The sequence below is a fragment of the Acinonyx jubatus genome, chromosome A1 (genome assembly GCF_027475565.1).
Source record: "Acinonyx jubatus isolate Ajub_Pintada_27869175 chromosome A1, VMU_Ajub_asm_v1.0, whole genome shotgun sequence".
Classification (NCBI taxonomy): Eukaryota; Metazoa; Chordata; class Mammalia; order Carnivora; family Felidae; genus Acinonyx; species Acinonyx jubatus.
Window position 1 is genome coordinate 7542628 of NC_069380.1, and position 24672 is coordinate 7567299.

General features: G+C 44.2%; 1 protein-coding gene across 1 annotated transcript in view; it reads right to left on the reverse strand.

The window, feature by feature from the left end:
- Positions 1-24672, reverse strand: part of FLT3 (fms related receptor tyrosine kinase 3) — a 76206-nt gene that overhangs the window by 28437 nt on the left and 23097 nt on the right. Inside the window, exons 3-9 of the mRNA XM_053211764.1 lie at positions 19086-19288; positions 16387-16502; positions 12375-12504; positions 10580-10707; positions 10126-10265; positions 9875-10028; positions 8223-8391 (exon numbers count right to left, since the gene is read on the reverse strand). Of these exons, the coding sequence (XP_053067739.1) occupies positions 8223-8391; positions 9875-10028; positions 10126-10265; positions 10580-10707; positions 12375-12504; positions 16387-16502; positions 19086-19288 (1040 nt within the window). The remainder of the gene's footprint in view (positions 1-8222; positions 8392-9874; positions 10029-10125; positions 10266-10579; positions 10708-12374; positions 12505-16386; positions 16503-19085; positions 19289-24672) is intronic.

Sequence of the window (24672 nt, forward strand, 5' to 3'; positions counted from 1 at the left end):
GCTATGTAGGGTGCAAAGGCCTATAAAATATGGTTCCTCTTCCCAAAGACATCATCATCCAGGTGGGTGGACAACACTTCCACAGGTAGAATAGCTAAATCATTAAACTAAAGGCCAACAGAAGATTAGCAGAGGCCAGTACAGATGACAAAAGTCCAGAGGTCTGCCCAGAAGCAGGCAGGACTTGAGCTAGATCTTTGTGGATGAGTTTGTTTTAATGACAAGGCAGAAGAAAAGCATCCAAGGTGGAGGCAACAGCTTTCCTTAAGACACGAGACGGGAACTCATTGCGTATGGCCACAACGGAGAGGAATGGGCAAAGCCTCTTGACTGCAGCAGGAGCACAAGGGGAGATGTAGTAGAAAAGGCTGAATGGGTAAGGGGTGGGACTATTTATTTATTTGAGAGAGTACATGTGCTTGCAAGCAGGGGAAGGGCAGAGAGAGAGAGAGAGAGAGAGAGAGAGAGAGAGAGAGAGAAAGGGAGGGAGACAGAGAATCCCAAGCAGGCTCCATGCTGTCAGCGCAGAGCCCGATGCGCGGCTCAAACTCACAGACCATGAGATCACGACCTGAGCTCGAATCAAGAGTTGGGCATTTAACCAACTGAGCCACCCAGGCACCCGAAGCCTCATTATCTAGATTCACGGGGAAATCGGGAAGATGCTGTAGATTCCTGAGCAGGAACGGAACGTGATGAACGGGATCGCAGTTTAGGTGGTAGGAAAAGTTTACTGGAAAGAAGTCTGGAGGCAGCTGTAGCAACTCATTCACACATTCATTCATTCACTTGTTCTACTGTCAGTGGTAGAGTCCACTTATTGGAGGAATCAGGGGCACACCAGTGAGGTAGAAAAGCTAAGTTTCTGTCCTCACAGAATTTTCACGTTGCTGGCGACGGTGACGAGTGGTTCCAGTATAGTGTGGGAAGTCCTGTGAGAGCAGAAGTAAAAGTTCAGGATTGAGAATTCAGAGCACGAAAAAGCAAGGGCTGTCTGAGGTGGGGAAAATGGGACAGGAGAGGGAACGGAAACCCGAGAGGCACCAGGAAAAAAGAACGAGCAGGTGCTGTGCTGGATATGGAAGATGAAGGAGAGAACAGAATCCCTGTTGACCCCCAACATTCAACACACGCTAACCGGTAAAGCAGCTCCTGAGCCCATGTTTATCTGACGCCAGTGTTCTGTGCCTTGATCTCCAAAGCTGGAGGGTCATTCTGACCTTGTGTAGCGATCAGGGAATTTATTGCTCTGACCCATCAAAGTGAGCATTTGACAAGGTGTTTATTTGCCTTGCTAACAAGAAGGCTGAACTGGAAAGGGGGAATTTCGTATCCTGACCTACTTCTGGGCAACAAGGAGGACATGGCTGGTGAGACAGAAGTGACGGAAGGCTCGGGGAACACCAAATTGTAACACTAGGGAGGAAAGTAAATAGAGCTACCTGTGATTTCTAGACTTTTAGGAAGGCAGAGTTTGAGTGGTCCAAGAAGGGAAAGATGTGTGCTTCTTAAAGGGAGCACGTGGGGGGCGCCTGGGTGGCTCTCGGTTGAGTGTCTGACTTTGGCTCAGGCCGCGATCTCATGGTTTGTGAGTTCAAACCCTGCCTTGGGCGTTATGTTGATGGCAGAGCATGCTTGGGATCCTCTCCCTCCCTCTCTCTCTCTCTCAGCCCCTAGTTTGCTCTCTCACTCTCTCTCTCAAAAATAAAGATTTTTAAAATTTTCATTATATATATATAGAGAGAGAGAGAGAGAGAGAAAGAGAGAGAGAACACATAATTCCCACTGGACAATAACCAAAGACCCTGAAAAGGAAGAAGAAAGGAGATAAAAAAGAAGACGGTGTGGCTAGCCAGGCGCCATGCCAAAAGCACCAATCAGTTTGGTACAAGAAGAAGTTACTGATACAGTTAGTGATTATCATGCAGACCAAAGCAAAATGCTTTGTAAACTTTTCCCTTCCTAAGTCTTTTGTGCTATCTTCACAGACTACGACTTGCCATAGGATAGATGAGAGCATCTGAAATGTCCTCTTCCAGGTAGGAAAGTGGTCACATAAGTAGCCTGAACACAAAAGCAAATATCCAGGTTGTTTGAAACAGCTTGTCCTCCTGTTATGACAGTTAAACCCTAGCAATAGCAACAACCGTGTCACTGAACTCCTCTGGGAATTCCAAGGGGACTAACCAACGAGGTAACCTGGACACTCAGAGCTTCCTCTTTCCCTAGGGTTTTTCTAAAGATGGCCAGCTGGCATGTGATCGCAGACCTGGAAACTGGAGTTTACAGTGAGATAATATCTTGGTGACGAAGAGGTTTTCTCACTACAACCGCGAAAATGGTTTTCTCCTCTCTACAAGCAAAATGCAGGTCATTTTTATTTTTCGTTCAGTGCCTAGAGGGGCGGGGCTGAGGAAGGGCAGTTTCTTTCTAGTGGCTCAGGGAGTGATTTGCTATAAAGAATGCTTTATCAAAGGGCAAAGGATTACCAAAGTCAAATCAGCACGCAGAGAATAATAAAGCATGTGTTGGGGAACCTGAGAGCTTCTGAAAGCGGGGCTGGGGGAACGCGGCCAGGCTGGTGTTGAAATCTGATCTGTTCAAACTTTCGTTCCATGTTAAAGACAGTCAGGAGGTGGGAGAAAGGTGCTGATGATTTTATACTACTCTCTACATAATATCATGCTCGCTTTTATTTTATTTCAAGGGAGTCGGCAAGGCCTGGGGGAATATCACCATTAAAAACTAAATAGCAAAGTATGGCACATCTCATAAGGAGGGATACATTTATTTCTAAGTAACCAAAGAGAATGCTTGTATTTTTGTTTTCTTACACATTGATTGGGTTTGAGAATCTTACGCTTTGGAAATGAGTTGGTGTCCTCATCATAACTAGTGATACGGTTAAAAACAAAGGCTTTGAGGCCAACCTTTTTTGCTGGAACCCCAACTCTGCCATGGCCCCGTGGTGTGTCATTGGGCAAGTCACTTAACCTCTCTGTACCTCAGTTTCCTCATCGGTAAAATGAAGACAGTAGTAGTATCTGGGGCGCCTGCGTGGCTCAGTCGGTTAAGCGTCCGACTTCAGCTCAGGTTACGATCTCTCGGTTCAGGGATTCGAGTCCCGCATCGGGCTCTGTGCTGATGGCTCAGAGCCTGGAGTCTGCTTTGGATTCTGTGTCTCCCTCTCTCTCTCTGCCTTCCCCCCCCTCGCGCTCTGTCTCTCTCTCTCTCAAAAATAAATAAACATTAAAAAAAAAAAAAAAAGGACAGTACCAGTATCTACCTCATAGGGTTGTGGGAGGAGAATGCTCTATTAAATTTTTAAGTAGTTTTGTATAAAGCATCTGTAACAGTGCCTAGCCCATAGTGAACACACTATATGCGTTAGATTTTCATTACTATGAGGCTCATGAAGTCCAGTAATCATTTTGAATAAAAAAGAAATTTAGAAACTTTATTGTGGCATATACTGTGAGAAAAATCACATTAAAACAAATTTGAAACTATGGAAAGAACAACAACAAAAAAAACCCCACTGAAGTTATGCCCATCAACAGGAGTCAGTTAAAATAAAATTGCCTAAAAAGTGGAATCCTATGCGGCCATTGAAATAATATAAATAATGGAAGACATATTTAGGACCATAGAAAGATGCCCATGATATATTTTAAATAAAAAATCAGGTTACAAATAGCACAGTTAATGCCATATGTATACAAAAACCTGTTTCTAGCAGTCCTATCTTGATCTTGAGAAGAGGTCAATTAGAAAGAGTCTGAAATGTAATCTCCGGAGGTAGAACTATTGGTGTTATTTCTATTTAAAAAAAATTTTTTTACATTTATTTATGAATTTTTTTTGAGAGAGAGAGAGAGAGTGCGCGCGCGCGCGCGCGCGCGCGCACAAGTGGGGGAGGGGCAGAGAGAGAAGGAGACACAGAATCCGAAGCAGGCTCCAGGCTCCGAGCTGTCAGCACAGAGCCCGACGCGGGGCTCGAACTCATGGAACTGTGAGATCATGACTTGAGCCGAAGTCGGACGCTTAACCGACTGAGCCACCCAGGCGCCCCAATTTAATTTTCAGGCAATTTCAGAAAACAGGAGTAAAGGAAGGGTATTGAGTTTGCCCTCTGTGAACAAGTAACCACCTAGTCTGTCTTTCATACAATGGGATTATGGGAATTAAACGAGACAATCCACATAAAGGATGTGCACACTGCCTGGCATGTGGTAGGAGCTTAAAGAAGTTTCTTTCACACTCGGCAGCACGAAAGGGGGCAGGGTTTGCTGAGGCTCTCGGTAGTTCACTGAACCCACACGTCTTTTCCCTCCTTTCTGTGGACGCTCAAGGCTCATTTCTTTCCGAGGGAAAAAAAATCCTCCCCAAGAGGCTCAATATACTTCTGCAATTATATATCATTTATTGATTTGAGAGCCCGCTTTTCTGTTAGTCTGTTCTTTTTTTTTTTTAAACTTTTTTAATGTTTTATTTTTATTTTTGAGACAGAGAGAGACAGAGCATGAATGGGGGAGGGGCAGAGAGAGAGGGAGACACAGAATCGGAAACAGGCTCCAGGCTCCGAGCCATCAGCACAGAGCCCGACGCGGGGCTCGAACTCACGGACTGCGAGATCGTGACCTGAGCTGAAGTCGGATGCTTAACCGACTGAGCCACCCAGGCGCCCCACTGTTGGTCTGTTCTTGAGGGGGAGGGCAACTCACCACCCAGAACCCACACGACTACCACACTGCTGTTTTCCGTAAGTGCTCAGTGAATGCCTGGTGTGTGCAGAACTCAAGGCTCCTGGAACTGGAAGATTAAATGATCCAAGACAAAGCAAGACTCGGGGATTGGGCAAGCCAAGGAGAGTCTTCCAGAAGGCACCACTCAATAATTATAACATCTTGAGTTCTGTGTGTGTGTTTTTTTTTTAACCATGAAACTGGGAAGAAGCTAAGGTAGATTCGGTGTTTATTAAGGAAGTTGATAGAGAGGAAATTATGCAAGCCAAGAGATGGACTATCCTAGGACCTCTTCTCAAGATCAAGATACCAGGGCTGTTAGAAAACGATAAGTTAATAAGATGTAAACACATTTTATTATGTGCACCCTCACACTTTGGGTGTGATATTTGAGGAAGTAAATAGGAGAAATGAAGCCGTGAAGGTAGGGAAGCTGACAGACTTCTGGCATACACACTTTGACCACACCAAAGCCCTCCCGCGAGGAGGGTTATTACACAGGCCTTTCGGTTACGTCTGAAAAAAAAAAAAAAAACTCGTGTCGCTCTGTTCATAAAGTCATCGGTTGCAATATGATTACAGTGCTATGCCTCACAAACAGATTGCAGTCTGGGTAAACTGTTAAGGGAAAGGATGCTTCACTGCACTAGTCGCTCGGCTTCTTAGTAAACTCGGAACGTTTTATAATAAAAAGTTGGAAAGGACTCGGATCATCATGGAGTCTGCCACCTGCTATCTCAAGCCAGGGCCTCGTGGGGCGAGCAAAAGACACCTAGAGCACTTGAAGCTGTGTTCAGATTTTTCAGTTGTTGTTGGTGCCGCTCAATATGTTGAGCATCTTTTTCAGGAGGGAGGCTCCATTTTCCCTTTGTGCCGTGTGTTAAGTGACGCACGTGGTGAGGTGTGATATCAGGCGCGTCCTTATCACCAGCAAACGCTGTAGCTTTTCAAGAACTTTTTGAATAAGATAAACACTGAGTGGTGGGTGTTGTGGTGAGTGCCGTGGGTGTGGTGCTCGCAGGGCACAGAGGCGGCCATCGACTGTTCTGGCCTGGGCTGGGCATTGCCACTCCCAGGGGTGATGACGAATTCGTTCGTTTATGAAACACACGTTGCCTGGGCAAGGTAGCGCAGAAAGATAGAGAAATGACAGAACACCGATCCTATGGAGCTTTCGCACTCACTGGTGAGATTCAACACCCAAAGAGGTTAACCATACTACCAGCCAATTATGAAGGCGAAAGGCACAGAACACCGTAAGAATCAAGATCTGTCCCGATCTATTCATTTGGCTAGCTGTGCAAAGTCACCTCTTGGGGTCAGGGGTGCAGACTGTGGCCATGGAATGAAACGGAATGAACTCTGCCACTCGATTGGCCTGTGGCCCCTATATCAGAGACACGGTCCTCTCATTGGTGACTCTGTAAAATCCCAAGAGGTTGTGCCAGAAGCCAGCAGCACAGGAACACTGATCTCCCAGGTGCCTCTTGCCTTTGAATGTGCCCCCTCTAAACTTCGGGGGCGGGGCAGAGAGAAAGAGACATCACCGTATTCATTCTTGTAGACCCTCACACCATCAAGTCCGTCAAGAAGATATCTAAGGAATATTTGAATTAAGTGGAGTTGATCCCCTCGCTCTTTGAATCAGAGTCAAAAGAGAATCCCATAGTGCTACGAGTTTCTCTGACCCCGAGTCACAATACAAAGAAGGGAGGGGATGTGGACACCACTGGTACCCTTCTGAGCACGGGCCTGTGGTGGTCCATTCAACTGGGAAGACAGGGCTAACTCCCTGGCCTTCTACTCGCAAGTCTGATAATTCAGGACAAGAGCTTATGACAACAGGGTGATCCCTCTGAGGCAGTGGTTCTCAACCACGGGCAGTTTTTCCAAACCAGGGGCATTTGGCAATGTCTGGAGGGAGCTATGTTTGGCTGTCGCCATGGGGGGGGGGGGGGTGACGGTGCTACTGACATCCGGTGGGTGGAGGCCAGGGATGCTGCTGAACATCTACAAGGCACAGACAGCCCCCAGAACAAAGAATTATCCAGCCCAAGTCAACAGTGCTGCTTTTGAGAAACCTGGAGTCGGAGAAGTAAGTGGGTATGAGTCTGCTCACAGGTGCTGCGTTCTTAATTGAAAAATGAGTGCTTTGAACAGTAAGGGGTTTGTCATGTAAACTCAGCGCCACAGCTCTTTTTAAACATGCCAACAAGGATCAGCTGTAACCCTTGGATCACAAGGATCATTCTGGGGTATGAAGAATAACACATTACTTGCGAAATAGAGGAGAACCACGGGGAAAACAACGCTAAGCTCTTCACCCGGACCAATGCTATCCGATAGAAACATAATGCAAGCCACAGGCGTCATTTTAAAATTTCCGGTGAGCTAGATAAAAAAGTAAAAATAAGTGAAGAGGAATCACTGGTTGTCTGTAACTCCATGTATCCAAAATACTATAACTTCGCCATATAATCAATATAAAAAAATGAGATTTTTTTTTTCAGTGTCTTTTTCACACGAAGTCTTCAAAATCTAGTGTGTATTTTACGGTTATGGCCTGTTTCCGTCCGAACCAGCCCATTTCAAGAACTCGAGAGTCATGTGTGGCTGGTAGCCGGCGTGAGGCACCACACAGAGCTAGGCCTGTGATACGCATCACCGGAGGTGACTGAAAATGTAGAATCTGGGCATTTTGCCCCAACTGGTCAGCATGTCTGGAATGGGAGCCAGGAATCCGCATTTTTTAGCATTTGCCCAGATGTTTTCTACAGAAGTGGTTATGGACCCCATGCTGAGAAACAATTTACTCTAAACCACTGGCTTGCTTGAGAGATGACAGATACCTTTCAGGAACTCGGAGTCTGGCAGGAAATCATGCTACACGGGACTACATTTAAGAGCTAGGAGGTGTCGCAGCTACAGAAACTACAAGAAAAAAAAAAAAGGCGTTTTCTGTTTTCCAAAGAGGGAATGGAGAGTTTCTCCCATAAGACAATCTTGAATAGAGTTGTACAAATCCCCAGGAAAATGGGATTTTTTATCCGTAGGCTATTTCTGCACTTATTTTTTGCAAAGCTAAATCAATGCACTTATAGGCAATGTTTGGCTGTTTTTAAGGGGTTTTACTTCCTCAATCAGCTGCATATCTACCGAGGGAGATTTAGTATACTATACAGCACAATACTCTCAAATGGGAAGTAACAATCTAGTGACTCAGAAAACGCCATGGAACCATACTCAAACTAATGGGATTCTTTCTGGGTTTTTTTTTGTGTATGTGTGTGTGGCAGGTTATGCTATTTGAAATGATTATCAGACTACTACGGTGTCCTAATCTCTGCTTTGTTTTCTTCCTCCACTTCAACGTCAACCCAATAATATACAAACTCATTATACGAAAGTGCTCTTCCGGAAGGCAATAAGGAGGCTTGCGTTAAGCCTGGCGAGCCCCTGAGCTCTTTGTTGGCTCACCTGTACCCATCATCAAGGCCACTCTGCTCACAAGGAAATGATTTTTGAGAGAAGGTCCACGTACACCTGATTTGTGGGTATGCTTTAAACCGGACAGAAAAGCAAAACTCTTCATACTGGTCAATCTCATAATCTTCACTTGATTTGGAAGCGTTTATAAATCCTTTTTCTGTAAAAAAAGAAAAAAAGGCATTTCTAAATTAGATGAGGTTCGTATGGAAACACCCTGAGAAGATACAATAACATTTTATTCATCAGTATAACGTAAGAACACTCAGCCGTGGCTATGCTGCGGGTCAGATTGGACAGTCCCAGAAATGCAGGCGTCTTATCCCCAGTCATAAGCCTGAGCTCACCCACTTCTACAGTCAAGATCCCTTTAAGGGTTAGACGGTAGGGTGACTGGGGGGCTCAGTTGGTTGAGCGTCCGACCAGCCGAGGTCATCATCTCACAGTTCGTGAGTTCGAGCCCCACATTGGGCTCTGTGCTGACAGCTTCAGAGCCTCAGTCTTCCTCTTTCTCTCTGCCCCCCCCCCCCACTCAAGCTTTCTCAAAACTAAATAAACATTGAAAAACATTTTTTTGAAAGAATTAGATGTAAATACTTGACTTTCCTCCCAAAGAAATGTATAAAACCTCCAGATTTTACAATTTCAAGAGACTGAAGGGCTCCCCCGGCCCAACCAAGCATGTACAACGGGAGGGATCTGCCGACCGAATCGGGACGCCCTTTACTCAGTCGCAACAGCTCTCTCAGTGAGTGACATGTTCAACATAAAAGAATCGCAGGCGCGAATCAAACAATCCAGCCAGCAGAATTGACCAGGGTTTTTGTTCTTTGAAGCGCTTTAGTTTGGTAGGAGGATCACCCATGTTCTAGCATTTTCAGTATGGCTGGAGGCTGCCGCCTGATATGAGACTCCTGAAGCACGGTTACTGTCACTTCCTCGACAACCCACCCACTTTCAGTGCATCTAACTGCTTGTCCCTTCTCTCTGTCATCGCCCATCACCCTGTCAGTTGGCGCTCAGAACAAGGACGGTAAAACCTGCGTTTTCGAGCATAATTCATTCCGGAAACGTGCTTGGACCCCAACGTACTTGTATATCACGGCGAATTCCCAGAACCATTGGCTCAGTTGTGATCATGTGACATTCGGCGTCAGGTACTACTCCTATCGCAAGACATCGCTCGTTTATCGAGTCAAAATTTCTTAGAAACATTTGCTCGTCTTGCAGAACACCCCCAGAACAAGTTACTCCCAACCCAAGGTCTTACTGTATTTATGAAGCGCCTATTTTGTGTCAAGCTCTCTGCCAGGGTCTGGGACTACAAGTACGGAAGAGATTTTTCCCGTCCTTCGGGAATTTACAGTCTATTGGTAAGTTGTGGGAAGACCGCAAACACAGATGGTCACGTCACAAGGCCAGGGCTAAGAGAGTGCTAAGACAGTGCCATTCAAGTGAGCATGGTTTAAGTGGAAAAGGAAGGGCGGAGGGAGCTTATATATGCAAAAACTATTTTAATTCAGTCGTTCTCAGCTTTCTGACACTAACATTCTACTGAAATCAGAATTTGCAGGACGTACCTCACATTCCACACTAAAGCAACTAAACGTATCAAGAAAGATTGCGCGAGCAGCCTGCATTACCTATGATGGTAACCAAAGCTGATTTACTGGGATGTTCGGAAGAGGAACAAGTGTAATGGCCAGTGTCGTTTCTTCCCACTGATGATACAAAAGCAAACAGAATCCGTATCATAGTTCTGTTTGTAGAATAGGTACTCATCTCAAAGTAGCTGCCCTAGGTTTTAATAAAACAGAGTTTGAATTTAATGACTTCAACCTGTACTATTTGGACGTCGTCTCTGCAGTTTCAGAAGGCAAACTGGTCATATTACCTCCTCCAAGGCTTTATTTTCTAATTCCCAGGTGAGTCCGAATCCATGATTCACATGAACAGCTTTGCACCTTATCCATAAGGGTTCCCCTACTTTAAGAAATAGTTGTGGCAGTGTGGTCTGCGGAGTCTGATTGAGATCTGGAAGGATGACACAACCCGAGTAAGAAAACAGAGTGATTTTTTTTTCCTCATTGCAAAAATACATCCTGAACATTCTGAAGAACAAAGATTTTAGTGTCATCTCAAATGCTACAAGCTGCTTTGACAGAAGACTCCTTTAGAGACGGTCTACCCTTTTATAAAGAAGGCAGCTGCTACAGAATCCATAATATTCCGTGCCAAGTGGCATAAGGAACTAGGGCGGCCCTGACGTTGAGTGATCACCCAGGCACTTGCTGTTAACGTCAGGTCGTTCCTAAATCATGGAAAAGTTCACATTCTCGTGGTCCTACCTATTGTGAACAGCTTGGTACACTTTCTGCCCAGCTCATTCCTTGCACAGCACCTTATGTCTGTTCCAAACAGTTCATGAAGTACGCTTTCCTCCTTTGTGACAACAGCTGGACTCTCCCCTTTACAGCTGCAATTAGAAAAGAATTGCCATTTGACTAAACACCTTTTAACGTTACAGACGAACGTGCAGGAGAGAGACAAAGGCGAAGGTTCCAGAGCCTGTTGAAGAAAAAGGAGCGGATCAGAAGGTGAACAAACCCGGCGCCTGGGGGGCCCAGTCGGTCAAGCGACCAACTCGTGCTTTTGGTTCCGGTCAGGATCTCCTGGTCCGTGAGATCGAGCCCCACCCGCGTCCAGCTCTGCGTTGACAGCGTGGAGCCGGCTTGGGATTCTCTCTCTCTCTCTCTCTCTCTCTCTCTGTCTCTCTCTCTCAAAATAAATAAATAAACTTTAAAAAAAGGTAAACAAACCCAAATCTAAGGCTTCTAGTTAGTTATCTGAACCAATCAACACTGGAGAGAATGACATACATTTTTATGGAAGTTTACATTGGGGGGGGGGAGGGTTGGTGACCTCTTCTGTTGCTATTCTTTAGAGAGAGAGAGAGACAATAGAAAAAGAAGACGAAAGAGGAGGAAAAAAGACGAGAAAGAAAAGAAGGATTAGATTTTAACACAGCCTAACAAGGTGAGTGTCTTTTCTTTGAAGCCCGAAAGAGGACAACAAGGGAGAGGGAGAGAAGAAGGTTGCAGGTCCCAGAGTCTGCAGAGCTCAAGGAGAAGAGGAAAGGCATCACTCAGGAAGGAAGTCAGCGGGTCTACCTCCTCACCCCCACCCCTCACCCCAGCCCCTCCTCAGCCCCCCTACCCTCACCTCCTCACCCCCACCCCCTCACCCCAGCCCCCCACCCTACCACCTCACCCCCACCCCCTCACCGCCGTCCCCTCATTCCCACCCAGTCATCCCCCCTCACCACTCCCCATCTCACCCTTCTACACCCTCACCGCCACCTTCACCCCCTCATCCTCACCCTCCTCCCCTCCCCCACCCAGCATAAAATAGACTTGGATTCCTCCCGAGAGTGTCCCCAATTGCTGCCTTGCTGGAAGCAGGCGTCACTTGCAGCCTGTGTATGACCACTTTTCTCCTCCTTATCTCTTTAGTCAAGGGCATCCTTTTCTTTGTTGACACACCATTCCCTCAGGGTATTTTTTTCTTATTACAAGACAACAATAATTGGGTTCATCGTGGAAATCTTGGCAAAGACAGAAAACCCAAAGGAAAGAATTTTAACTGCCGGTATTCCTGCTGCCCTGAGATAACAACCGTTATTATTTGGTGGGTAGGTTTCCCATCCTTTTTTTTTTTCCTCCCCCCAATGCGCCTGTTACATACGTACCCACAGGTGTTCTCTTCTTTTCCTCTAGAATTTGGGATCACATCCATATCATTTGGTGACCTAATTTTTTACTTCTTTCTCCTTATACTCAGTCCCATTTTTCAATAGAATTGTTTAGTAAGTTTTTGGTAGTTAAAACTGCATGACTTCTCAATTTGTGAGAACTTAGCTATGGCACATATGAAAAATGGAAGCAATTATACAGTACTATCTGCCAGCCACCAATCTCCATGCTTCATGTATGTCGATCCATTAAATCTCTGTAGCATAAGGTATGTACTTTTCCATCCCCATTCTTCCGAAGAGCCAATTTATATGCACAGTATGATGTCAACTCCATTAGAAAAAGACCAAAAGTAAAGTAATAACAGCCATTATCTCCGTGCCCGTCATACCTTTCACTCTGCGAATCGCAGAAGACCCATTCCACGGTCGGTTCTGGAATGCTCTCAGATATGCAGACCAGCGCATCCTGGTGTTCCATTTTTCTAAAGTAAGGTCTCCTTAGTGTGTAAAGCAGCGTGTCTAAAGCATCATAAATTATTAACATTTTAATATTTAAAAAAAAACTGCCTTAGTAGCCCCTCACGAAAAGAATTCTACATCGTTAAGAAAATATTAAGAAAAAATATTTTATTCCACATCAATGTCTTCTGCCCCCCCCCCCCCCCAAATATAAACAATAATATATCCCCTCCTCACCAATCTGTTAAATTTAACTCTGGCTGAAATGCCAAGTTCAATATTTAGCTAATTTCTTGGGGTATTTCATAAACCTAGAGACAACTAAAGTTAAGTAGAATGAAGCCATGTAATAATACAAATATTAATATGCACAGGAAAAAGACTAGAAATAATGTAAAGTTTGGGGTGCCTGGGTGACTCAGTCAGTTAAGCATCTGACTTGATTTCGGCTCGGGTCATGATCTCACGGTTCGTGAGATCGAGCCCTGCATAGGGTTCAAGGCTGACAGCTCAGAGCCTGCTTGGGATTCTCTCTCTCTCTCTGTCACTCCCCTGCTTGTGCTCTCTTTCTCTCTCAGAGCAAAGAAATAAACATTAAAAAGAAAAGAAAAGCAATAACATAAAGCTTAAAACCCATGCTTATATAGTTTAAGACCCAAGTTTCTTCCCATGGTTTTATCTAGAACCAGGCAGAAATATACTGATTTAAAAATGCAGAAATACAGCAGGATAAAGTTAGAATTGAAACAGAATTGAGAGGTTCAGTTTGGTCTCCCATTTGCTTTGGGCTATTATACTTCACCTCCCCCCCCCCACTTCTGCTTCCCATAATGCTTGACATACAAACTTTCTATTCTGTGTGGATCCTTCTAGTGACAGGAGTTCACTACCTCCCAAGGAAGATCAGTCCATTGTTCAACAAACCTTGTCTGTTAAAAAAGTTTTCCTGTTCTAAATCCCAATCTCTGGTCTTACATTTTGTTTAAAAATATAATTATATATATATATATATATATATATAGAGAGAGAGAGAGAGAGAGAGAGAGAGAGAGAGAGAGGCAAAAGAATATATGAAGTATAAATTTCAAAGCAATTAGTCTTTATTATTAAATAAATATAAATGCCCATAGACTGATATCCAACATAATAACTGAAATATTAATAAATATCTACTTTTCTGCTTCTCACCATCTCAACCCTAGGTAACCTTTATCCTGATTTTGTGTTTATCATTCCTGTGCTCTTAAAAATGTTTTCACCACACAGCTATGTGTCCCCAAACAATATGTTGGTTTGTTTTCTGGTTTTCAAAATATGGTATCCCTCAATAGGTCGTCTTCCATAACTTCCTTTTCTTATCCAACCTCATGTTGTTAAGATGCACCCATGGTTTTGCATGTAGCTATACTACATTCATTTTTTACATAGTATTGCATTGGTGAATATATTACAATCGGTTATTCCGTTTTCTTGCAATGGACATTTAGCTCGTGACCAATCTGTTGTGTTTACCAACAATAGTGCTAGGAACATTCTATCCATTTCTACTAAGGCAGGTGTGTACATTTCTTTACACAGGGGACCTGCTGGCTTATATGATATGAGCACAAGTTCAGCTATACACATAATGATAGTCTGTTTTCCAAAGTGGTGATACTTTACATAATTTACATTTAAATGTAATAGCTTACATGTAAATAGGACATGGGATTTCCCATTGTTCTTTTTTTTTAAATATTTTTAAATGTTTTTATTTATTTTTGAGACAGAGACAGAGCCTGAGCAGGGGAGGGGCAGAGAGAGAGGGAGACACAGAATGTGAAGCAGGCTCCAGGCTCTGAGCTGTCAGCACAGAGCCCGACGTGGGGCTCAAACCCACAGACTGCGAGATCATGACCTGAGCCGAAGTCGGACGCTCAACCGACTGAGCCAGCCAGGCGCCCCTAGAGCAACTGTTTTTAAGTGTAGCTTTACTCACACATGAAAATCTTTCAGAGATTTAAAATCAGAAGCAACCATCAAGGGAGATAATTACCATCCAAAGTATTTTAACTAGTTAAGCCAGGTTCCCTGACTTATATGCCAGGAAAGTTTCCTCTACATTATACTGAAATCAGGCTTTTTTTTTTTTTTTTTCAAAATATTTCCTTCTGTGTCCTAAACATTCTCAATTCCTTCGGCTGTTCAAACTTCAGAAACTCCAGTTCTTCACTATCGGGTTGTTTTGTTTGTCAGTACGCAGCTGAAAAAAAAAATGTAGAACCGAGAAGAATAATCATCCATTAATTTCCCGGACCTACACACTCCATTGGAGGCAGCCGAGGTTCGGCTTTCCTGTCTTGTAGCAACCCAGCCTTACTTGCTGGTTACTGCTAAACCTGTGGTTCGCTAGACCCTTTCCTCTTTTTCACACTGTTGCCAAATCCTCCTCTACCAGGTTTTTTTTGTTGTTGTTGTTTTTTTGAACCTCACCACCCAACAGGATGCTGAAAGCACATTACAATGAACTTGGGTAGCTGCTGTCCTATTTTTACACTGTAAATAATAGATGAAAAGAAGGTACCCTAGGGGCTCCTGGGTGGCTAAGCAGGTTGACTCTGGCTCTTGATTTTGGCTCAAGTCACAATCCCAGGGTCATGGGATGGAGCCCAGGGGCTCACTGAGTGTGGAGCCTGCTTGGGATTCTCTCTCTCTCTCTCTCTCTCTCTCTCTCTCTCTGTCTCTCTCAGGGTGCCGGGGTGGCTCAGTCAGTTAAGCATCCGACTTCAGCTCAGGTCATGATCTCACAGCTTGTGAGTTCGAGCCCCACATCGGGTTCTATGCGGACGGCTCGGAGCCTGGAGCCTGCTTTGGATTCTGTGTCTCCCTCTCCCTCTGCCCCTATCCTGCTTGTGCTCTCTGTCTCTCATAAATGAATAAATGTTAAAAAAAGATTTTTTTCTTTGCAATCACTAGGCCCGTGTGTAATTGGGAGAAACAAGAAGCCAGAAAGCCATGCAGGTGGTGATTGCCAACCACACAGTCGCCTCCATAAGAACATTTGGATTGTTCCCGGCAGTTTGCGTAGTGATCTAGCATTTGTATAAATAAAGTAGCCACTAACTTCATGTGGTTATTCAAGTGCCGTTAAGACCTTGGTCCCCAGTCACACTGGCCACATTTCAAGTGTTCAACAGCCCCACGTGGCCAGTGACTACGTTGTTAGAGCAGACACAGACCTTTCCAACATTTCAGGGAGCTCTCTTGGATGCTGCTAAGATCCTACAATCCTGTGAGGTGTGCATTTTCTTTTTTTTTTTTTTTGTGAGGTGTGCATTTTTATCTCCGTTTTACAGATAAGAAATTTGAGGTTCAGAGAGATTAAGTGACCCGCCAAAGGTGGCAGTGACAGACCCAGAATAAGAACCCAGGACTTCTGACTCCAAGGTCAAGGTTGAAATGTTTCCCATTTCTTCCCTGTCAGTCAAAAAAATGGGTGGGGGAAAAGCCAAATAGAGAGTGTCCTGGTTTTTTTTTTTTTTTTAATTATTTATTTTTGAGACAGAGAGACAGAGCATGAACGGGGGAGGGTCAGAGAGAGAGGGAGACACAGAATCAGAAGCAGGCTCCAGGCTCTGAGCCGTCAGCACAGAGCCCGACATGGGGCTCGAACCCACGGACTGCGAGATCATGACCTGAGCTGAAGTCGGACGCTCAACCGACTGAGCCACGCAGGTGCCCCATAATGTCCTGGGTTTTGAAGAGTGCTCATTCTGATAGCACACGGACGAGTCTGTCAGAGGGTCTCAACAGGTTATGTGGATGGTCGGAGTGAGTGCAGTCATTTCAGCTACATATCGAGGGAAACCTGAATACTGGGTCCCGAGCAGCTGGCAAAAAGCTCGTGGGCTCTACACCATCCCTTCGGAATGTCGTGAATACCGAGTAGCAACGGGCACTTACTTCTTATACTCACTGTAAACAATATTGTATAATTGGTAGCTTCACTCTGAATGAAAAGTAGGTATTCTCCAGCTTGGGTTTCTGTCATTTTCAAAATGACCATGGAAACAACCCCTCTGAAAAAACACACAGACACACACAGACACACACACAAGAAAGAGAACTAGTTATTTTGGAAAACGTGTGAAACTAAAATGTAACATTTCATACTGAGTCAGAAGGCGGCCTGGTGGCTCTCACATTCCATCTCCCACGGTGGCACAGGGGGCAGGCTACTTGGAGAACACAGCTTCTCACGCAGCCTGAGCCTTGTGAGTTTGACTTTGACTTTGGTTCAGTCCCTCCCTTCAGACTGAGTGACCTCCATTCTAGCGCCTTCACTTCAGGCTTCTCCAGCCTCTTGGAGGGAAAACTCCCGTCCCAAAATGCACAGGCTTGGGGGGGACACTCCCATCAGCAATAACGGGCTATTCCCTTCAATGGCAAGCCACCCTCCACAGTTACATTGCCCAGTCACCTGGCCGCCAGTCTCAGTTCCCCATTTGCAGGCCCAGATTACCATACAGGCAAGACGCACAGAGATAAGAAACAATGTTTTGCATGTGTCTTGCTCTAGACGATCAAGTTCAAGTGAAATCTAAGACAAGGCGTTATCCTATGGGAAGGAGGAAATCACAGATACGTAAGGATACAGAGGTCTCAGCGTTTGTGCTTTTTAACTTTTTGGATCCTTGGTAAAGATCAGTTTGGCTGGGGAGCCTTCTCTTCAAGGAAACAACTTCCGATGTGTTGTTTGGTAATACCCATTCTCATTAAAGCTTAAAATATCCTCTAGTAGTTTGTTGAGTAACGCTGGGTTTAGATTTGCACTTTCTGACCTTTCGACCCGTACTACTCAACGCTGGTCTCCCTCCAACTGTGTTAGCTGCAGCTGGGAGTTGACAGATATGCGGACTCTGAATCAGAATCTGCATTTTAACAAGCTCCCCAGGAAATCCAAATGCACATGATATCAGTCTCCTGGTGTCATTTGTGAACTCTTGTCCGTAACCCACAAAACTGTAAGAAAGTTATCAAAGCCTAGGTGTTCACGCTTTCTGGCCCTGAGTCCAGAGACACGCTTCCATAATTCTGTACCACGGAAAAGCTGTTAAATAGTTCTGGTACTAAGTGAGTTAATCCACATCAGACCCATGACCTTGGCTAACAAATGGGACCGTCTGTCCTAAAATCCAAAAAGGCAACCTCTCATGAACTGAAAAAAAAAACAAACAAAAAACAACCCTACATTTTTACTTTGCGTTTTGGTCTCAATCCAGTGAGAACTGTTGTGGCATAACATTTTAAGGTTACCAGAACGTTTCTTGAAGCCAAAATTCTGCCTAAAAGAGGGCTTTGGTTTAACCCCAAGATACAAGTAACCAAAAAACAGAAGTGAGTAATACGGCCTCAAAAGAGGAAAGGAAAATGAATGTGCTCCAAGACTTAGAACCAAACTTCAGAATTATAGCTACTGTCCTAAAAATTACTTATGAGTTTGTTTGACCTTAAAGGAACAAATGCAAAAAGTTGGTACGAATCGGTCACAGATACATCCCCCCATACGTCAGGCAGGCAGGTCACCCCCTGGGGACCATGTAGGTACCACTTCCTGCACTGTTGCTGGAAACACAATGCCTCCTCTACACCATGGGACCCCAGAACACCGCCAAGAACTAGAGAGAAAAGCAGCTTTAGAATTATTAAGTGGGCATTTAAATGGCTTGTGCCGCTTTCTTCCTGCCCCTATCTGGGATCATCCACAGGGGCTGGGACAGCAGAGGGCAGCAATCGGCAGAGTTAGATACAAACTTGGCCATTAAATCACAATTCTTGGCTGAGGTGTCTTTTTCTCTAGATCATGAGACCAATATTCCTCGCACATGGATCCATTTCTTACTAAAACACTTGGTGACTGTCGCCCATCATTGCAATTCTGCTCATCAGACTATGAAACAAAACAGATTAAAACCAAATGTTTTTCCCCGAGCATTCCCCAAAAAGCAGCTTCTGACTACTTTAAGGAGAGTGAAAAGTCTCTAACATTTTACCTCTCAGACAAGATCCGATTAAAAAACTAAGACATCCTAAAAATCCCAAATAGTCTTCCCCTATTTGTTGTACATTTTTCCAGCCATTCACTGCCTTCTTAAGCCCTAACTATATCTGTGTATCTATACGTCATTTTTTAAGTTAACCGGCTTTTTTTCTTTTTTTAGAGTAAATCTAGATTTACAGAAAAATTGAGCGGAGAGTACAGAGATCCCACTTATGTCCTCCCCACACAGTTTTCACTATTATTAACATCTTGCATAGGTGTGGTATATTTGTTACAACTGGTGACCCAACACGGGTACTCACTCAAGGTCATAGTTAACATTACAACTCACTATCTGTGTGGTACATCCTATAGGTCTGACAGCTATTTAATGCCAGGTATTCATGTCCTAACTGTATTTTCAGTTCAGCATTTCTCTGGAGATAAAGAGTTATAATGGATATGGATAGAAATTTGAAAAGAAACACCTTACGAACCACATTCTGCGGCCAGGATGTTTTCCTCCAAAAATCCTTGTGGGGGCACATTCCCCAACCCACCCTCTCTCCGCCCCCTCCTCCTCCCCTCCCCTCCCCCTCCCCTCCTCCTCCAGCCCAGTTACCTGTTTTGTAAATCAAAGTGTGGCTGGCAATTCAGCGAGCTGTGCTTAAAGACCCAGAGACAGGAAATGTTCCCTGGGGTGTTGACCAGGACTTGCAGTGTGATGGATGCAGATATGTCCACTTCCACAGTGGCCGCTCCATAAACCACCTCTGTGCTCTCGGGTTTCAAGGCACACCCAAGGTCTTCTGCGGGTTCTGATGCCTGAGTGGAAACAACGTGAATTGACTACAAGGGCACGTTTGATGCATCCTCTTCTTGGCTGGAACCTTTCTTTTTTCTTTAATGTTTTTATTTCTTTTTGAGAAAGAGAGAGAGAAAGACAGAGCACGAGCAGGGGTGGGGGGCAGAGTGAGAGAGAGAGAGAAGGAGACACAGACTCCGAAGCAGGCTCCAGGAAGCAGGCTCCAGGCTCGGAGCTGTCAGCACGGAGCCCGAGGCGGGGCCTGAACTGCAAGATCAGGACCTGAGCTGAAGTCTGAGGCTTAAGCGACTGAGCCACCGGGTGCCCCTGACTGGGACCTTTATCAAGGAGGTCGACACCGGAGAACATGCCACTGACCGAAAATCCTATTATTCACAATTCTCTATAGAAAAGATAGATAACTTTAGGCTGCATTTCTAATATATTTGACACACTGTTGGGAGTTGAATTGTGTTCCCCCTAAAAGTCATATGTTGAATCTTAAGCCCCACTGCTTCAGAATGTGACCTTATCCAAAATAAGGCCTTTCCACAGGTGATCAAGTTAAAACGAGGCCATTTGGATGGGCTCTAATCCAGTGTGCCTGGCGTGCTGACAGGAAGGGGCAATTTGAAGGAAACACGCACCCGGAAGCACGCCATGTGAAAGTGACGATAGTGGGGCACGTGGGGGGCTCAGTAGGTAGCGTCCGACTCGATTCTGGCTCGGGGCATGATCTCACAGTTCATGAGTTCGAGCCCTGTGTTCGGAGCCTGCTTGGGATTTTCTCTCTCTCCCTTTCTCTGCCCCTCCCCTGCTCTCTCTCTCTCTCAAAATAAATCAATAAACTTAAAAAAAAAAAAAGAAAAGAAAAGAAAATGAAGATAGAGCTCTATAGGCCAAGGAGAAAGGCCTGGAACAGAGCCTTCAGAAGGGACCAACCCTGAGGACGTCTCGATTTCACACTTCTGGGCCGCTCTAGCAAACTAATATACAAACAATAGTCACAAAATTCGTAATAGGCGGGTAACTGTGTTTGTGATTATTGGTATGTCGATAAGAATCTACATGGCAATGGCAAATTGGTACCTGTGTTAGAAGGAACTTAAAAACTTAAAAACCAAAATATTTTCTGGGCCGATTCCCACCCCTCCACCCCCCACCTTGGCTCACTGCCACCACCATACTTCTTGGCGGCTTTAAGTAACTGAGGTTATGTTGAGAGGAAGGTGTGATAGCAACTTCTGTCTGTGGACCCTTCACCTGTCACTCTCCTAACACCCAGCACAGCACGCCCACGCACACATGTGCATGCAGACACACACACACACACACACACACACACACACGCACGCACACAAGCTTCTTCATGTGAAGAGCAGGGTAGGTAGGTCTTCTGCTACTGATCACAAGCCATACTTCTGCCTTTCTGTATTCATTTATTCAGCAAGTAACGGGTAAGTTCATGTACTCAATATCTGATAAGTGCTAGACCATCTACTGGGCACTATGGGACTAGGAAGAAAAGACATTGATCTTGTCCTTAAAGGGTTTCAAGTCTAGTAGGAAGGAATAACTAAAACACTAGGTGAAATATAATGTGCCCCATGAAAAGACACCAACTACTTTGATGGGGGCGCCTGGGTGGCTCAGTCGGATAAGCATCTGACTTCAGCTCAGGTCATGATCTCGCGGTTCGTGGGTTCGAGCCCCGCGTCGGGCTCTGTGCTGACAGCTCAGAGTCTGGAGCCTGCTTGGGATTCTATGCCTCCCTCTCTCCCGGTCCCTCCCCCCACTTGCACTCCATCTCTCTCTGCCTCTCAAAAAGAAATAAACATAAAAAAAAAAAAAGGATACCTACTACTTTGAAAGGGAAATTTGAGGGGCACTTGGGTGGCTCAGTCAGTTGAGCATCCGACTTTGGCTCAGGTCATGATCTCCAGGTTCGTGGGTTCGAGCCCCGTGTCAGGCTCTGTGCTGACAGTTCAGAGCCTGGAGCCTGCTTCAGATTCTGGGTCTCCCTCTCTCTCTGCCCCTCCCCTGCTCGCACTCTGTTCTCTCTCTCTCAAAAATAAACATTAACAAAAAAATCTTAAAAAAAAAAAAAAAGAAAGAAAGGTAAATTTGAGTGCTCTGGAACTTTGGAGAAGAGACAGGTAACTTCCAAGCTGGGATGGGGGTGGTGGGGATGCTTCACTGAAATCCAGAAATTGAGCTGGGTCTTTTTTTTTTTTAATATTTTTTTTATTTTCTGAGAGAGGGAGAGAGAGAGAGAGAGTGCGTGCAGGGGAGGGGCAGGGAAAGAGAGGGAGACACAGAATCCAAAGCAGGCTCCATGGCCCGGAGCTTGATGTGGGGCTCAAACTCACAAACAATGAGATCATGGCCTGAGCGGTAGTCAGACGTTTAACTGACTAAGCCACCCAGGCCCCCCTTAAAAAAATTTTTTTTAATGTTTTATTTATTTTCGAGCTGGGTCTTAAAAGACAGGCACAGAATAAAGTAAAAACAAAACAAAACAAAATAAAAAAACCTGACATGCTGGAAGAAAATATTTGCAACACAGACTACAAATAAATCCCCCTAATTTATAAAGAATTTTTTTGACAATGAGGGATGCAGGACCAAAACACAAAAGAAAAATGGGAGAAAGAACTGAACAGACAGTTCACCAAAGACAGATATAAAGACTTGCCCTTGAACATATGAAAAAAATGTTCAAACTCAATTATAATTAGAAAATATAAATTAAAACAACACTGAGGGGTGCCTGGGTGGTTCAATTGGTTAAGCGTCCAACTCTTGGTTTCAGCTCAGCTCATGATCTCACGGTTCTTAAGTTCGAGCCCCATGTCAGGCTCCGTGCTGCCAGTACAGAGTCTGCTTGGGATTCTTTCTCTCTCGCTCTCTCTCTGCCCCTCCCCTGCTCACATTCTCTCTCTGAAAATAAATAAATAAACTTAAAAACAACAACAACAACAACAACAACACTGAGATACTACTTATCTGTCAATCTGCCAAAAATTTTGAAGTATGACCACACGTTTTGTTGGTGAGGTTGGGAGGAAGCAGCTATTCTATACATTTCTGGAGGAATGCACGCTGGTACAAACCTTCTGGGGAGCATCTGGCAATAGCTAATACAACTATGTGTGCTTGGGGCACCTCGGTGGCTCAGTCGATAAAGTGTCCTACTCTTGATTTCAGCTCAGGTCATGATCTCGTGGTTCATGAGTTCAAGTCCCATATCAGGCTCTGCACTGACAGTGTGGAGCCTGCTTGGGATTCTCTGTCTCTTACTCTCTGTGCCCTGCACTCACTCGTGCCCTCTCTCTCTCTTCCTCTCTCTCAAAGATAAATAAATAAACTTAAAGAAAAGAAAAATATTATGTTGGATACTATAAAGTTAAAGACAAAAAGAATTGTACACAAAGGCTGTATTCACGTTAGTAATTCTGTGTCTCACTGGGGTGTGGGTTAGCAATTCTGAAATCAGGTTACGTATATACTAGGTTTACATAAGTCATTTATTATAGATAATTAGAACCAGGTTTCTTACTATCGAAGAACGAAGTACAAAATTAGAAAGAAGAAAAAGTTGAATAAACCCTTTGCTGAATTGAAAGCTGAATTGAAAGCAGAGCTATCAGCATGATTTCTGGTGGTATATACATAGATAGGTAAATAGATAGATGTAGAGATGATAGAGAGATAAATAGAGTGTGTGTGGGGGGGGGGAGTAGTGTAAGTATATACATTGCCTAGAGGCAATGACGTCCCAATAGCAATGAGCACACCCGACTCTCAGATCTTGGTTTCTAAACACCATTCTCCAGTGTTTTGGAGAGCTTTTTAGAGAAATGGCTAATTCCAGGGCTGAACTGTCCTGCAGCCCTGGAAAGTAAGGAAGTGCTTGAGAAAACAAGGGAATGTGTTGAAATGACACAGAAGTCTATATGAAGTAGCTCCCAATGGCCTAAGTTGGACAAATCTGAATACCATAATAAAAATGACAGTCTCAGGTCATAACTCATAGAATAAAATAAGTATCTCTGAGTCCATATTGATATGAATAAATTGAATAGAAAGAAGACATGGCTCTTCTTCACAGAATTCCACTGTATAAATGTAGAGGGAATGGGGGGAAAAGAAAATCACTCTTAGGCAAACATCACAGTAAAACTGTTGTGGCAAGATCCCCAACGGGTGCTAAAATCAGTAGGTGAAAACTGGAGGAGAAACCGGATATTTGCATCTTCCCCCAGATACTTGTTAATTACAAAGAAAACAAACAGTAACTCTGCAGTGGAGAAACCCAGCACCCACACCACATTCATCTTCAAACAGAAATGATAAATGATGACTTTAAGCAATTAAGTGGGTTGTGGGAACATTAAAATCATCTTACTTTGGTTCTAGGATATATTGGTAACACAGCTAAGGATGTAGCTGCCTATTTATTCGAGTTACATTGGCACATTTTGTCTACTAGAGTGCTTGGTTATTCAGAACGCGCCCGAACTATAAGATTCCCGGAAAGATGTCTCATCTGGGGCACCTGGGTGGCACGGTCGGTTAAGCCCCTGACTTCGGCTCAGGTCATGATCTCACGGCTTGTGAGTTCAAGCCCCGCATCAGGCTCTGTGCTGACAGCTCGGAGCCTGGAGCCTGCTGCGGATTCTGCGTCTCCCTCTCTCTCTGCCCCTCCCCTGCTCACGCTCTGTCACTCTCTCTCTCTCAAAAATAAATAAACTTTAAAAAGAAAGAAAGAAAGAAAGATGTCTCATCTGAGCAGTGTGAACTGTGGATGAAATCTAAACCATTATTTTCAAGAACGCTGCTACACTAATAATCCACTTCACGTTACAGTAGGAAAATACCCAAAAAGAGCAGCTTCAGCTTCAAGGAGGTAAAAGCTGTGCAGACATCTTTGCAGCATCTACGATTTGCAGGATTGTCTGTTAAATGCTGTTTGAGAGCTATGAGGTCTTAATCCAATCCTGAATATTGCATAAGCATACAATTTATACTGCATGAAAAAAATAATGCAGGACTTAATACTAGGAACCAAGACCAATTATTAGCTTTTTTTGAAGACTATTTTATAAGAAAACACTGAAACGTAAGCAGCTATTTTCTTAAGTTGAAAAGACAATAAAAGTTTAAAACATCATGGCAAATAATATTAACATTTTTTTGTCCACACGGAAATCCTGTGTATGCAAAGTGTCATTATTAATAAGCAATATGTTATGATGCCAATTTCTGTTAAAAATCTGACATAAAAAATCATGTTTTAAATCAGAAGTTTTATTTATTTATTTATCTATTTATTTATTTATTTTTAATGTTTGTTTATTTTTGAGACAGAGAGAGACAGAGCATGAACGGGGGGGGGGTCAGA